At 37.4% G+C, this 17,183-nt stretch overlaps 1 protein-coding gene across 5 annotated transcripts in view; it reads right to left on the reverse strand.

The window, feature by feature from the left end:
* Window positions 1–10,624, reverse strand: part of MLC1 (modulator of VRAC current 1) — a 40,271-nt gene extending 29,647 nt beyond the window's left edge. For 2 of the 5 annotated variants that reach the window (XM_044677725.1, XM_044677724.1), the window contains exons 1-4: window positions 10,445–10,624; window positions 7,569–7,658; window positions 3,069–3,122; window positions 2,113–2,214 (exon numbers count right to left, since the gene is read on the reverse strand). In XM_044677725.1, the coding sequence (XP_044533660.1) occupies window positions 2,113–2,214; window positions 3,069–3,122; window positions 7,569–7,658; window positions 10,445–10,624 (426 nt within the window). The remainder of the gene's footprint in view (window positions 1–2,112; window positions 2,215–3,068; window positions 3,123–7,568; window positions 7,659–10,444) is intronic. The other 3 variants (XM_044677726.1, XM_044677727.1, XM_044677728.1) reach the window with 3 other exon arrangements.
* Window positions 10,625–17,183: the final 6,559 nt, after the last annotated feature.

Genomic DNA, 17,183 nt, shown 5'->3' on the forward strand with positions numbered 1-17,183 from the left:
TCTCTCTCTCTCTCTCTCTCTCTTCTCTCTCTCTCTTCTCTCTCTCTATCTCTCTCTTTCTGTCTCTGTCCCTCCCTCTCTTCTCTCTCTCCCTCTCCTCTTCTCTCTCCCTCCTTCCCTCCCTCTCTTTCTTTGTCTCTCCCTTCCTTTCTCTCTTTCTCTCTTTCTCTATTCCTTTCTCCCATTTCTTCCCTTTCTTTCTTCTTTAATTACCACATAATAAATGCTGATTCTCTTCTCTCTGCCCAGCAATGGGAGATAGCAAAAAGCTGGGGAGTGGAGTGTAAACCTGGGTTTAAATCCTTACCCATCACTTTAGTGGCTATGACACTTATTAGTAACTTGAAAAGTCATGAAAGGTAAGATTTATTTCCTCATGTGTAAAATGGCACAAATAAGTCTTCTATTATCTACTTCTAGCATCTGTTCTTCCAAACTGGTAATGCATGCGAATAGCCCTGTAAGGACCATGCGTTGGTCTTTCCAGGCCTACCATGTAGCACAGTGGAGCACTTAGAGGGAAGGGAAAAGGGAGCAAGCACTTATTGAGAAGCTATTCTAGGCACTGCGCCAAGTGCTTTCCAAATAGTACTTTGCTTGATCCCAGCCAACAGCCCAGTGAAGGAGGGGCGATCGTGATCCTCATTTTCATTTTTTAACAGTTGAGGAAATAAAGGTAGACAGAGGTTAACTGACTTGCCCAAGATCGTCCAGCTGAGTCTAGGTGAGGATGCTATTTATGCTATTTACCTTAAGATGTCTGTTGTTGAACTCAACTGAATTGAATTCATGGGTTACTGATCTCAGCTTTAGGTGGCATCTAATAACAGACCCAAAACTGTGGGGTTCATCAGGAACTGCAGAATTGTCAGATACTGTTAAGATAGTTATATAGGGGGCAGATGGGTAGCTCAAGAGATAGAGTCAGGCTCAGAGATAGAAGATCCTGGGTTCAAATCTGACCTCAGATACTTCTTAGCTGTGTGATCCTGGGCAAGTCACTTCACCCCCATTGCCTAGCCCTTACTTCTCTTCTTCCTTGGAACCAATGCATAGTATAGATTCTAAGATGAAAGGTAAAGGTTTTTTTTTAAAAAAAAGACAGTTAAATATTTAAACAAGTGCCCTTGAATCTACCATGATATGGACCCAGAGTACCCAACATCCTACTCCCACTTCCAGAAGTTCAAGGTTGAGTCAGAAGAAGGCTCAGTTGCATGTGGAGAAACTATCCTAACTAAAGATCTTTTGCATTCTTCTGACAGTTAGCCTGCCTCTTGAACTTTTTATTTTCTACTGTAAAATCAGTAACTATCAACAAAAGCAAACAAGCAAGCATATGAATGAAACAAGAGACATGTTCCTGTGCTTCTGCTAAAAATGCCGGGGCCACACATAAAGCTTTTCCTGATAGTGCCTCACCCGTCCCAAATAGCTTTTTCTAGATTTCTGTATTCACATATTGTTTCAGCTCCTTGAAGTCAGGGTTTCTCACTTTTGTCATCTTAACACTGGCATTTAGTACAATGTGGAGCACCTGGGAGGCACTTGATGTCTGCTGGTTTATTGAAAAATAATGTAAAAATAAGATTTCAAAAACTAAATTCAATTCAACAAATATTTCCTGAATACCTGAATAACTGAATGCCTGTCTCTGTTGAGGGGAGACAAAGATAAACTAGAACAGTGATGGCAAACTTTATAGAGAATATAGAGACTAAGTGCCCAAACTGCAACCCTCATGCCGCATACGAACCCCCTACCTTACCCTAGACAGGGGAGGGAGGAAGAGCTCCCATTGGGCTGCTAGGCAGAGGGGCAGGTAGCCGTGAGAAATGTCCTCAGGCACTTGTGGAGAGGGAGAGGGGACTGCCTCCCTCCAGCACATTCTGGCACATGTGCCGTAGGTTTGCCTTCATGGAGTCAGAATATCCCCAAACCATAATGGATTAGAGTTTCCTAATGCCTCCAAACCCTCACTGATTATAGGACCACATAAATACTGTTCAGTACAAGGTTCCTGAGGGGCCCGTACAACATTTAGCTGCATACTCTATGTAGGATTAGTACAAAGAAAGGGGTTTCCAGTTCCTTATTTTTAAAATAACTCACATTTATTGCTGATGGATTCAGGACAAGTTTACACCCAAACCAAACTAAACATGTCGTGGTAATGGCAAATGTTGAAACAAACAAAATCTGGAAGTTTGGAATCTGAAAAACAATGAACAAAAACTGTTTTCCTTCAGTTACCTAAAGAACAAAAGTGATCATGAGAAAAATAAATTGGAGCCAATAATCCTCAGTCCTGTTTGTGGGATATCTCTATCTATTTCCTGATATTCCAAAGCTTGTCATGTATTTTTTTAGGTTTATTGTAATGTTTGACTTTATTTTTTGGAGAGGTTGGTTGGATTAGATACCGTCTGAGATCCATTATTACTCTAGAATTCTAATTCTGTGATTTTGTAGTGTGAGCTACATGAAGAAAAATTTTTAAAAGGGTTGTCATGTAATTAAAAAAATCCTAACTACTGTAAACCTCTTAGTGAAGTTCACCTTAATTATGAACATAATATGTATATAACCATTAGAATGTAAGCTACTGAAGAGAAAGAGATGGTGTTTTTGTCTTTCTGTTGATAGTCTTGGAAATAGAAGGCATTTAATACATGTTTGTTGGATGGCTGTCTATCTATCAATCTATCTTTCTATCCATCTATCCATCCGTCCATCTATCTTTATCTATTACTCATCTATCTTTCTATCTATATTTCTTTCTATCTTTATCCATCCATCTTTCCATCCATCTATCTATTCATCCATCTATCTTTCTCTTTATCTTTCTACCTGTCTAACTTTCTATGGATCTGGGTTTCTCTTCCTTTTTTCAAACCCCCATGTGAGACTGATTTCTATTTTGAAAAGACCCTGAGGCTCAGGGTTACATGAGTTGTATGGTGCCACAGAACAATTTTTGGAGAGGATGTTATTAAAACAAATCAAAAGCAAATCAACCAATAAATGATATAACTCAAAAGCTAGCATCATAGTTAACAGATACTCACCACATTAACCTTATTTCGTGCTATAGCAAAACTCACAATTGCTGAAGGAATACACTGAAAAATCAAAGGAAAAGATTAACTATATCACTAACAGGAAGATCAAATTGAACTTTTAGGCTTTTTCCAGGACAGAAATGAAAATTGTACAAATTAGAAAAAAAAAACATTTTGTATTTTGGATGTATTCTTTATTGTATTCATTTTTGAATTCTGGACATATTCTGTATTTCGGATGCCTTTAGACATCCAAAATGGAGGCTATTTCGTATATCATCCCCATCACAATTTAGTATTTGCAATGTAGTCTGGGAAACAAGAAACATTTAAAAATTTACCTGCTGTGATTCAATTCATCAAAATTCCTCTTATGTGACAGACACTGTAGTTTACATGCTTAATGATGGAAAATAACTGTTATGCCCTTGAAGAGTTTACATTATATTAGGAGGGATAGACACAAAGAGGAACCTGATTAGAGATACATTCTGCAATCTCAAAACCAACTCTATGGAAACTTGCAAGGGGACAAAGTAAGGAAATTTAAATACTTCATTGGAATAGTCCAGTGTAGTGTTTCTCAAAGTTTCCTTATTAGTAGAGAAAGGCAGTGATTTCCTTTCTAGGGGAAATAAGGCAAAATTATCCAGGCTTTTTGGTCTTTTTTTACCAGCACAATCCCTAAAATATGCACAGAATAGAATGGGTTTGATTGGGTTGAAACTATGCAACACTTGAAGATAATCTATTGTGATCTGTGCATAAAAGGAATTCAAATCAATTTACCAACCAGAACTCAGAGATTTGTTTTGCTGAGGAATAATCTATCCCTTAATCTGCCCTACTTCTGATTCCTCCTTCTCCCCTTTCCCTTTCATTTCCCTGCTAAGTGAAATGAATTTTTATGCCCAATTGTGTGTATATGTTTGTGTATCTTTCCTTCCTTTAACAAGTTCAGATGAGAATGAGCTCATTTCAGTCTCCCTCCCCATTTTTGTTTGTATAGATATCTTCTTTCATACCCTGATTATGTGAGATAATTTTCCTTAATATTTTTTCCTTAACCCCTCTCCCACTGGCCATTGTATTCCTCTTTCCCTTTTCATTCTTCTATCAAGATTATCAAAATATAACAGAACTACTCCCAGGCCTTCTATTTAGATTCCCTCCATGGCCCTTGATAATGGAATTCAGAGAAGAGATGAATATTATCTTCCTATATTGAAGTGTAAGCAATCTGTCCCTGTTTAATCTTTTATCAGTTTATTCACATTGCTTCTCTTCACTCCTTTGCACTTGAAAGATTCTGCACAGCTCTGGTCTTCTCATCAGGAATGCTTGGAAGTCCTTTGTTTCATTAATCATCTATTTTCCCCACTGTAGGCCCATTTTTGTTTTTTTCTGGATAATTCATTCTTGGATGTAAGCCTTTGACTTCTGAAATCACATTCTAAACTCTCCACTCCTTCACAGCTGTGGCTGCTAAATCACCTGCAATGCTGACTATGGCTCCTTGGATCTTGGATTCTTTTGGCTACCTACGGTATTTTCTCTAGATTCTGGCAATCATGTTCTTGGGACTTATAATTTGGGGTTTCTTTCAGAAAGTGAGCAGAAAATTATATTTCCACTTTGCTCACTGGTTATAGGAGATCTTTTAAGGTTTCTCTTGTTTTGGACATGGCTTTTCCCACCTAGCTTCTCTCCTGCATTCCTTTGTCTTCAAAAAGAGCATCTTCTGGGAAGATCTGACCAACTCTGAACCTCATACATCCTCAACCCCTGGGGCCTCTGTGTCTCTCTGATTCTCCACTGGAGGGGGTCCAGGATATCACCCCACAATAAGATAGCAGGATTTATACAAGTCCCCAACCTTCTCAGCTTCTCTTTATGAGCTGCCTCCCCCCATTAAACTCTGAGCTCCCTGAAGGCAGTGACTAACTTTTGTATTTCTGTATCCCTACCACTTAGCACAGTGTCTGGCACATAGCAGGCTCTTGATAAGTGTTATTGACTGATGATCTGATGATTCTTAAATTTTTTCCCCTCTATCTGTCTTCTAAGTCAGTTGTTTTTGCTACATTGTAAGAATACATTTTGCTGTGAGATGCCATGCATTTTCTTCTATTTTTTTTTTCAGTCTTTTGAGTTTGTTTTAATATTTCTTGTTGTCTTATGGAGCCACTGGCTTCTCTTTGGTCTTTTTCTCATTTTCAAGGAATTTATTGCTTAGGCAGGTTTTTTACTTCTTATGACAAACTCTTAATTCCTTTTCCAATTCTTTCTTCCATCGCTTTTATTTCTTTTTCATTTTTTTTCCTCTAGCATACTCATTTCACCAATAAAAATATTTTAATCGTTTTTTTAAACTTTTGCTTCATTTCTTCCAAGAATTCCAGTTGAATTTGTGCCCAATCTATATTTTTCTTTCATGGAGTCATTCTATTCTTCCAGTGTATGTTCTTGCCATTGTAAGAATACATTAGGGTCAGATTCTTTCTTTGGTTTAGGTTTGATGTTAGGGCCAAACTTTGAAAACTTCTGGAGGGAAGTTGGGCTGCTCTGGTTGTTGCTTTCTCACAGTACTGAGTGTGTGTTGTTCCAGGATCTTAGTTCAGTTCAGGCTAGAGACCTACAAGCTTTCAGTTCTCCCAAAGTGGTTCGATCCAGGGAAAGTCTGATTGTTGAGCCCCACCCCTGAGAGTTCCTGACCTGTATCTGGGTCTGAGCATTAGTGGATGCTACTGGACTTGGTCCCTATCAGCAGCTGGAAAACTCTGTGGGTTCTGAATGGCAGGACTACAGGCTCCTTTTCAGTCTCAGGGTCCTGCCCTGGTTATTCCTCTGCAGGCTTCATACTAGGCTGAAGGTTACTCCTGAAGTCTGATCCATAGGGTGCTGCTGCTACTTCTGAACTTGTTCCTCACTCATTATACCACTTAGGGCCTGAGATGTGGGTACGAGAGTAGTGGGGAGGAAGGGAATAGGTACAGAGGAAGTCTTCCATATATGGCCCCTGAACTAGGTTGTTAGCAACAAAGCTGCCAGTTTGCACCAGTCATAGGACCCTAGTGTGGTTCTAGGACCCTTTGTTGTTCAGGTTTACAGATTCTCCCTGTGTGTGCTGTGTGTAGTATGCCTGTCCCTTGGTCTGACGACCTCACAGTCTTGTCTGATAATCTTTATTTTTATTCATTCTTATCCTATTTCCCACCTCCACCAGTATATAATGCCCTCCAGGCCAGTCCATCTACTTCTCTGGCTCATTATTATTCACCTTCTCCAGGAAGCCCTCCTGTATTAACTCCTCCCAACTCTCATCATCCCTTTACAGTGAATCCCTTCAGATTGTATACTTTTTTTTTTTTAAATTTTAAACCCTTAACTTCTGTGTATTGACTTATAGGTGGAAGATTGGTAAGGGTAGGCAATGGGGGTCAAGTGACTTGCTCAGGGTCACACAGCTGGGAAGTGTCTGAGGCCGGATTTGAACTTAGGACCTCCTGTCTCTAGGCCTGGCTCTCAATCCATTGAGCTACCCAGCTGCCCCCTAGATTGTGTACTTTTTAATACGTTACTTCATTACTGTTCTTAGGTCATGAAAATTGACTATAATCTGTAAAATGGCACAATGACGAAGTCAGTTAGAGATGGTTTCAGTCACATCATGGAAACTTGGAAGCTGTATGGCCCTGGACAAATCACTTTTGGGAGAACTGTTTCCCTCACCCATAAAATGGGAGTAATAACACTTGTATATATAACTTTGATATGTAACCTATATAAGAGGGCTGTTAAGAAGCTCAAAGAAGATGGTTCAGGTAAGATGCTCTGCAAATCTTTAAAGCACCATGTCAGTTATTAATACAACTAGAATGAAAAGGCAGCTGTTCTTAGATCATCAAATTTCTTCTTTAGGTATTGCAATTATTCTAGGATCCCAGGTTCATAGCTTAGACATTACCCTCCAGTTCTCACTCTCTTTCATCCCACAGATGTAACCAGTTGCCAGATGCAGTCATTTCTACCTCCATAACATCTAAAATATCCAACCCCTTCTCTCTCCATGGGTACCACCCTTAGTCTGGGCTCTTTCTGTTGGGTTATTGGAGTGTCCTAATTGGTCTCCCTGATTCTCATGTCTATATGTCTATCTACTTCAATCCGATTTCCACTCAACTGCCAAACTGATTTTCAGTAAATGCAGATCTGAGCACACTCCTAACTCAATGAACCCTACTGGCTCCCAATGGCTTTGCATTTAAAACCCCTTTGCAACCTGGCTCATATCACACATTCCTGCCCTTCTTGTTCTCTGCAATGCAGCCAAAGTGGCTTTCTTTCTGTTCCTCATACATTGGCTTCCAACATTTCCTGTCACCATGCCCTAGCATATTGGAAAAAAGAAAAACCAGTTCAGAAATTTAAGAATGAAGTAATACAAATGCTCAATAGATTGTGTTTTAACAGCACAAAAAGTATACTAGTAAGAAGCTTGCTTACTGAACCTGCTGCACAGCGTAAATAGTCCATTTCAGAAGGGAAAACATTTCCCAAGTAAAGTGAAAAGCCCGATGTGACAAGAAGGCAACTCTGTAAAATAGAAATATAAATTAAGGTTATGACTGGGACTGAGCAAAGCAAAATAAACCAAAAATCCAACAAGAAAACAACAAACTAGATAATTAAGAAATGAGGAATTTTTAGAAAGCTCAACACTTGAATAGTGTGTAAATGGAATTAGCTCACCCCCATTCCTAGTTAGAACTCCAGCCATCAGAGAGAATGTCATCCCCACGTCCCTGAGTGGGAGGGGAGACGAGTTACCCACACGTGACAATAAGTAACAAATCAAGAACAAGGGACGGCCCTTTGGGCAGTCCAAAACCAGTACTGAGGCTGCCATTTGTCCACTTGAATTAGAGGCGGATGCAGGAAGTGACGAAAGATGCCGTCCTTCAAATATGACGGTAACTTCCTGTGGAGGCAGTTGGCGCTTTGAACTTGGTGTGGAAGGGCCTCTGGTGAGACCTCAGGCGGCTTCCCTTGAACTGTCACGTGGGCGAGTTAGGCTGACTTCCTGGGCCTCCCTTGGCAAGTCTCCACCCTCAAGGAGGCCTCTCTTGCCTCTCCAATTGTCCAGGCCTTGCGGCTAGTACCTTGTTTACTTAACTTCTGTGCTCCTCCCATCCGGTCTGGACTCAGGTCCGGGCCAGAGTTTCTCTCTGTCTATTTCCCTACCTTCAACCTTCCTAATTGTAAATAAACTTCCATAAAGCCATCCTGACTTGGGTCTATTTTAATTATGGATTGAGCTAATCGATTCCTGGCGACCACACCTTAAATATAAATATCTAATTTCCCCTCTTACAGTAGTGTTTGGCTAATATTGAAGGAGACCATTAAAAGATGCAAATTATCTAACACCTGTGTCTTGGGACATTCATAGATATCTGAATGAACAGTGAATTGGTTTGACAAATATATAGACACCTACAAAACCAACAGAAAGATTTTGAGTTTAGAAATTTCGAGAAATAGGTTGAACTGTTTCAAAAGGATAAAAAGAATTTTGGGGAATAAGATGCCTGAAAAGTCAAATTTTCATATAACTTAACAACTGCTGAAAATAAGGAAATTAAGACTAGGAAGGGTTGTGTTGTATATTAAGGAAATCCTAAAATAATGCATACGGAATGTCTGCTTATGGCACATGGTGAACAGATTTTGCAGAGTGAATGAATTGTTCCCTAGTTAAAAGACATGTTTAGAGATATGCTTTTTTATCCTCCACAATCTACTGTCTCATCCTAACTGCTATAGTGTTTGCATGATGATGGGTTTCCTTAATATATGGTTGTTGATGTGGCCCCCTGCTGCCACAAAACTCTTTTCCTGAGGAGAAACGGCCGGATCTAATATGACTTATTTTGGCTAATAACTAACTCTACCGAAGGACCATAAATATAAGTATTTTTCCGGTTTTTATACATTTATATTTTATATGAAATTATCTGCTTTTAAAGCAGGATTTGGTCTCTAAGCAAATATAGTTTTTCCTTTCATCTATACATAAGTTTCCCGTTATAAACTCTGATGGTGATACTAAAAAAAATCCCAAAATAATAATGAGTATACAACGAAGTCATTTTTTATCTTATGTTAAGTTAAAGTTCCTCAAAGGCAAAGATCCCATCTTCTCATGTTCTGTGTCCCACAGGGCTATGTCATGTACAAGTACAAGATCTGTTCAATGCAGTATTAAGCTTTAATAACTCTGTAAGTATAAATGCTTCAAACTTAGACCAAAACAGCATTTGGAAATTTAGTTATTTAAATTTTTTATGCTTACTTGGTTGTTTTTTTTTTTTTAGACCCTTAACTTCGGTGTATTGTCTCATAGGTGGAAGAGTGGTCAGGGTGGGCAATGGGGGTCAAGTGACTTGCCCAGGGTCACACAGCTGGGAAGTGGCTGAGGCCGGGTTTGAACCTAGGACCTTCTGTCTCTAGGCCTGACTTTCACTCCACTGAGCTACCCAGCTGCCCTTGCTTACTTGGTTTTGTGAATTATAAATAATATTTGATTTCAGTTTTTACCAAGATAAAGCATCCTGGGTTTACTGTGTATGTAATAGTTATGACATTTTTTCCCCCCACCTAGATGGCAGGAGAATGTCCTTCCTCTCCCTTGGCCCTCTGACAATGTTCTACTCTTGTTAATAAAATATTCTAATCAGCTGTCTGCTGGAATTCACTGCTGCCATGTTGTTATGGATTTCCAACACTATATGACAGGTCTCTGCTCTTTAAGAGCTCAAAACTAAATTAGTTTAACAGATTTTTCTATGGCCCATTTATGTTCATGGCCATTTTAACATTCCATTTTTTTTTATGCCTACTAACGCATAGTCTAAGAAAAGTTAATAATGTAACCGTTTCAGTTGGATTCTTAATCTTCTTTTGTGTCATGTACTCCTTTGGCTGGCTGGTGAAAACTTTGGTCCCTCTTTTCAGAATAAGGTTTTTAAATGAATCAAATAAAACACATAGGATTACAATGAAAATCAATTATATTTAAATAGTTATCAAAATATTCTTTTAAAGTTCACAGAGTGCAGGTTTCAAAGTCATAATTTAGACCACAGTTAAAGCTGAAGCTTAAAATCTAATGCTAAGACTGGTTGATCTTGAAGTTGGCCTTAGCACTTCTGATATTAGAGGACAATCTAATAATAAAATAATAAAAAAGGGCTTACTCTGTATTGACAAAAACTTTTTATGTAATTACACCTAACATTTAAAGAATAATTTCTTTAGTAAAGCTTTCCCAGTGATCAAAAATGTGCCATTTTCCTTTGTCTTATGCTTAAGGTACTTACCCCCATCAACAAAGAAAAAATCCATGTTCTGTAACTGAAACAAGGATGGAATCTCTTTGATAGCTGGAGGTCACTGGATTTTATATCTGGAGCATAATGTACAGCTTCCTGCCTTCCTCGCTCCAACGTCGGCATCCTGTCATAACTAAATTCTTCTCTGTAGGGATCTTCTCTTGTCATAATACTTGAAAAACATTTTTTAGATTAATGAAACTAATATTTGTAATAAAGAATACCATGGGAAAACATTTGCTAAGTGGGCAGTCAAACAGAGCACAGAGTTTATTTTAGGTTAAGACCAAAGGTTTCTATGAAAGTCTAGCAGGCGCCAACACAAATAAATATAATACATATAAGATTGATGTTTTTGAGAGTGAGAGAGCTTATATGAAGGCTGAAGAGGAAGCTCTCTTAAAGGCTTGACTCCAAGGGAATCATTTCTTTTTCCCTGAGGAAGTTACAAGTTTCAATCAGAGAACAAAGCTAGAAAGGACCTCAGAGACATCTCAGATGACCTTGACCACAATAGGGATGTGCCACAGGGGATGAGCACTCTGAAAAACAAACATAACTGTAGTAGTTTAAATACTTGAATCCTTCTTAAGAATTGTAACTTTACAAATCAAAAAGATATATTAAAAAGCACTTAATACATGATTCACTTATGCTTCTCTAAGTACTATATATATAAGGTTTTTAACTTGATAACTTTACTTTAAAAGTTCAGTGAAGCTCTGATTTCCCTCATTCTTCTTCAAACCATTCACATCTTCTAAAAAGCACTTCTAAAATAGACTTCCATACACACACACACACACACACACACACACACACACACATATATATATATATATATATTAGTGATTTAAAGTTTCTCTACTTACCTTCAACCAAAAAGTTTGCTGTCAGGTCTAAACAGTTTGGTGAGTAGAGTTGTCTGGTCACTTTGTAATACTTTCACTGGTTAACAATTTATCCTTTCTTTGAAAAGTTTGTTCCTCCACTTTGAGTTTCAAAAACATCTATTCAGAAACAGAACAAAAGTCCAGCAAAAGTTGTAGTTAAGCCAGGGAACAGGGATATGTCTCCTGAATTTTAATGAGGAGAAGAACCTAGAAGAAAACTTTAGTAAGATTTCATGCATAGAAAAGTTTCACATTACTACCAAATCTTTTCCCTGGATATATAATAGCTTGGTATATGTTCCATATTTTTTTTTAAACTGTGGCCTACCTGAAAACTAAGAAAGTGCTTACTGTTAATGTACATCTGCTTTGGTACTCCCCAAAAGGATATTTTTAATAAATTCTTTCTTACACATAATCTCTTGTTTTCATTCTTAATAAGAAAGACCACTTGAAAATTAAAAATTTTTGAAGCATTCTTTAAAAGATAAATTAATGATGCTTCTTACTCAGACTATTAAGTCTTAGTTCTTCCCTTGGGACAATGATGAACTTGCAGTTATGAACAAGTTTTATTGGATCGTTTTAAGCACCTGTGTCTTAACTAGTAATAATAATGACGAAAAAGATATTCTTTATATACTTGCACACTTGACTTCAGCTGGAAAGGCACTTCAATAGAATAAGGTTTCAATCAAATAAGACAATTAAAATTCGAGTAGGCAGTACTAATAGACTGTGAGCACAGTTCTCTAGACTCTTTCTTTTGGCTCAGTAAGCAAGGAAAAAGTATAGGAATTCACTTAGCCTGAAAATACTGGCAACTGAATAGTGATGACAGTCTTTTAAGAGTGAACATTTTAAGAACCATTATAACTATGGAACAGTTCAGACCATAACATACAAAGAAAGCAGTACCTCAGACCAGTGATGGGCAAACTTTTTAAAGAGGGGGCCAAAGTAAAGGAAATGCTCATCTGTCAGTCTGTTTCTAAGGCAACTCTTTCCAAGTTTCATTGTATTGTATCCTACTCATTGTATTCGTCAGATTAGGAATAATGTCATGCTGAGAGACAGAACATTTCAGGGGGCTGCATCTGGCCCACTGGCCATAGTTTGCCCATCACTGCCTTAGACTATCCCCAGATCCAATTTTAAGAAAGCATCAGTTTTCTTTATTCTTTCTTTCTTTTTTAATTACATGTAGAAACAGTTTTTTAACAATTGATTCTGACCTTTTGCAATGCAAATTCTCTCTCTCCTCCCCAAACAGTAAACTATCTAATCTAATATAGATTATTCCAGGATTAAATTTCCATATTCCTTATGTCTTGAAAGAAGACATGTATCATACATGCAAGAAAAAAACTCATGAAGGAAATAGGGTGAGAAATTATATGATAGTAGTCTGTATAGTGTCTGTGATATACAGAAATTCTTCTCTACTATACAAGAGCTGATGGAGACCCTACTATTCCAGGACCCTGATTTGAGAATACCGTATATGAAAACACAAATTCTGGGTCAAAGAGTATGCCCAGTTTTATGACCCTTTGGACATGGTTCCAGATTGCTCTACAGAATGGTTAGATCAGTTCACAGTTCCACCAATACTGTATTTAGTATTCCAATTTTCCTACATCCCTTCCAGTATCTGCCTTCTCTTGAGGTGGTATCTCAGAGTTGTTTTAGTTTGCATTTCTTTAATCAATAGTGATTTGGAGCATTTTTTCATATGATTATAGATGGTTTTGATTTCTTCACCTAAAAACTATCTGTTCATATCCTTTGACTATTTATGATTTGGGGAATGACTTGTATATCTTATAAAATTGTCTCATTTCTCTATGTATTTGAGAAATAAGGTTGTTGTCAGAGGAGATTAGCTATAAAATTTTTTTCCTGCTTATTTGTTTCCCTAGTAACCTTGACTGCATCAATTTTGTTTGTATTTTTTTTTTATCCTGGGACTCCATTCTAGGAGCATAGGGCCACAACCAGTAGGCAATGGGACACACAGTCGCTCAGGATCACACAGCTGGGAAGTGTCTGAGGCCAGATTTGAACCTAGGACCTTTCGTCTCTAGGCCTGGCTCTCAATCCACTGAGCTAGCCCAGCTGCCCCTACTTTAGGTTGCAGTTTCTTTAGCAGATGTAGTTTTTACAGGGTGGGGTTGCTAGCCCCACGCCCAACCCTCCTCCTTTTTTCATCCGGGCTAGGGACCGTCCTTGGCCCAGGAGTGGTAAGGGTGGGCAGTAGGGGTCAAGTGACTTGCCCAAGGTCACACAGCTGGAAGTGTCCGAGGCCGGACTTGAACCTAGGACCTCCAGTCTCTAGGCCTGGCTCTCAATCCACTGAGCCACTCAGCTGCCCCTTTGTTTGTATAAACCCTTTTAATTAATGTAATCAAAATTATCCATTTTATATCTCCAATATTCTCTGTGTCATTTGGTCATAAATTTTTTCCTTATCCATAAGCCTGACAAGTAAACTATTCTGTGTTCCCACGATTTGTTTATGGAATCACCATTTTTCCTGGGCTATTCTTCACTCAATAATATCTTCTAAAAATATACATTAGTCATGTATTCATTTTGATTTTACCTTGAAATATGGTATGAGATGATGGGCTATACCTAGTTTCTGCCATGATGTTTTCAAATTTTCCCATCAGTTTTTGTCAAATGTAAATTCTCCCAAAAGCTTAGATTTGGGGGTTTATTGAATACTAGGTTACTATAGTCATTTGCTATGGTAGGTTGATTATTTGATCTATTCTGTTGATCTACTACTCTGTTTCTTAGCCAGTACCAGATTGTTTTGATGATTACAACTTTATAGAGCAGTTTGAGACCTGGCATGGCTAGGCCACCATCCGTTATAAATTTTCATTAAATCCCTTGATATTCTTGATCTTTTGTTCTTCTAGATAAATTTTATTGTTATTTTTTTCTAACTTTGATTGGTATAGCACTGAATAGGCAAATTAATTTAGGCACAAACATAATATGATTTGAAATTTTTTATTGTGCCTAAATTAACCAAATAAGGTTCTGTCTTTATTGTCACAATCTATAAATTCAGCTGTTTCAGTTAGATTAGACTAAATACAAGCTTCCCATTTTTTCTCTGAGCCATTCTTTGCTCAATAATATATTTTAATAATATACATTACTCATTCAAATTGATTTTAACTAATAAAACCATCTTGTATTTCCTTATCTTGGACAAAATATTCAAATGTTTTTACCATTTGCATGGAATTTCAAAGCTAGTACCCAGTTATTAGAACTCAAAGCCAGAGCAAGCAAACAAAAACAGCCTGAAGTCTGCAGTGGAATACTGAGAACACATATCAAAACCGAGCAGTGATCTTTTTATTTAATCAATTTGGTAATTATAGAAATATTTCCTTATTTTGTTTATGTAATAAAGTATTACATGAAAAAAGCTGTCACTGGAGAAATGCTTTGATATTTCACCTGATACTTTTGCCTCAATTTAAGTTACAATTTTAACATAAAAATGATAAAATTCTAATTTTATTAAAAGAGATTTCCAGATTTTATTTTTTCTCTTAATGTACTGTTATTCCATAACCTTCTGCTTTATAAGATGTACGTGGAAGGGTGTGACAAACTATTATCCTTTCAGTCAAAGAAGAACCTCAGGCAAAGTATCTTCTGTACTGTTACCTGTGTTCTAAAGGGGCAACAGTCGTTTTTTTGTGTTAATTTAGTTGTTGCCAGTCAGTCAACAAGCATTTATTAAGCCAATACTATTATGTTACATTCCAATGAGAGAGACAAGATGAAAAGACTGTCAATATAAAATACAGAGAGAATAGTCAGAAGTTAAGTTACAAGAATAAGGCACAAGCATGGGGGAAAAAGGGGACTGGGCCTAGCCTGTTACAGAAAATGGGACTTAAACTAAGTCTTGAAAAAAGCCAGAGAAACTAAGAGGCAAAACTGAGATTAGGGATAGCCTGATATGAGGAACAATCAATGAAAAGGCAGAGGATAGAGTGTCTGGTGAGAAGAACAACAGAAAAAGTAATATTGTGGCTGTAGAGCATGCAGAGGAAAGGAGCATGTAAGAATGGAAAGGAAGAACAGAATTGAGGCTTTAAAAGAGAAGATTTTATATTTGATTATGGAGGTAAAATAGAGCCACTGGCTAAGTCAGAAGCCAGATTCAAAATGGTTTAGGAAAGGGAGGAGAGGAAGTGGAGCACCAGAGGTGGCTGGCTTTCTTTTTTTTTTTTTTAATTAAATTTTCTTTTATTTTTTCCCCTAGTTACATGTAACAACAGTTTCTAACATTTTTCAAAGAATATTGAATCTCTACATCTCTTCTTCCCTCTTTTCCTCCTCCCACCCCATTGAGATATAAGCAATCTCATATGGGTTATTCATAATGTAAGCTTCAAAATTAATATACAATATCTCCAAAGTATTATATTTAACAAGATTTGTTAATAATAACTAACATAAAAAGCTAGAGTAAAAAGCCCGCTTTCCCAGCCACATAGGCAGAAAAAGAGAGAGAGAAAGAGTTACAAAACTCCTAAATAATAACATAAGCACACATGTAAATGAAAAGGGAAAAGGAATTTGGGGACAAGGAAAGAATTCTGGGAAATGGAGTCCAAGAGTTCAAGATTTTTTTCTAATTATACAATAAGCAATCATATAAAACATTTTTTCCATATTAATATTTTTGTGGAAGAAAAAAAAGAAAAAAATTAAGAAAGGAAGTGAAAAAAGGTTGCTTTGGTCTGGATTCAGATTCTATCAGTTCTTTTTCTCTGGTAGCAGATGGAATATTTTATCATGAGTCCTTTGAGATAGTTTTGGATCATTATATTATGGAAAACAGTTGTTATTCACAGGTATTCATTGTATAGAATTATTGTCACTGTATAATTTTCTAATTCTGTTTATTTCACTTTGCTTCAGTTTGTATTAGTCTTTCCAGGCTTTTCTGAACTCCTCCAGCTTGTCATTTCTTTCTGTTTTTTTTTTTAAACCATTACCTTCCATCTTAAAATTAATACTGGGTATTGGTTCTAAGGTAAAAGAGCAGTTTTTTTTTTGTTTTGTTTTGTTTTTATCCTGGGACTCCATTCAAGGAGCATAGGGCCACAACCAGTAGGCAATGGGACACATAGTCGCTCAGGGTCACCCAGCTGGGAAGTGTCTGAGCCCGGACTTGAACCTAGGACCTTTTCGTCTCTAGGAAAAGAGCAGTAAGGGGAAAGTAATTGGGATTAAGTGACTTGCCCAGAGACACACAGCTAGGAAATGTCTGAGGCCATCTTTGAACCCAGGACCTCCTGCCTGTACGCCTGGCTCTCAATCCACTGACCCATCTAGTTGCCCTCATGCTTGTCATTTCTTAAAACACCAGTCATTCCCCAACTGATGAGTATTCCCTCACTTTTCAAATCTTTGACCCCACAAAAAAAGCTACTTTAAATGCTTTTCTACATATATAGATCCTCCCACCCCACTTTTTTTTTAATCTCTTTAGGATATAAACCTAGTAATGGTATTGCTGGGTCAAAGAGTATATACTGTTTTATGACCCTTTGGGCATAGGTTCAAATTGTTCCCCAGAATGATTGAATCAGTTCACAACTCTCTAACAGTACATTCATGTCTCAATTTTCCCACATCCCCTCCAAGTTTTGTCATTTTCCTTTTCTGTGATAATAGACAATCTGATAGGTGTGAGGTGGTACCTCAGAATTGTTTTAATTTCCATTTTTCTAACAGCAATTTATTATTTTTTGTTATATTTCAGTTTCTTTTTGGTTTTTTGTCTTTCT

The sequence above is a fragment of the Gracilinanus agilis genome, chromosome 5, assembly GCF_016433145.1.
Source record: "Gracilinanus agilis isolate LMUSP501 chromosome 5, AgileGrace, whole genome shotgun sequence".
NCBI classification, from domain to species: Eukaryota; Metazoa; Chordata; class Mammalia; order Didelphimorphia; family Didelphidae; genus Gracilinanus; species Gracilinanus agilis.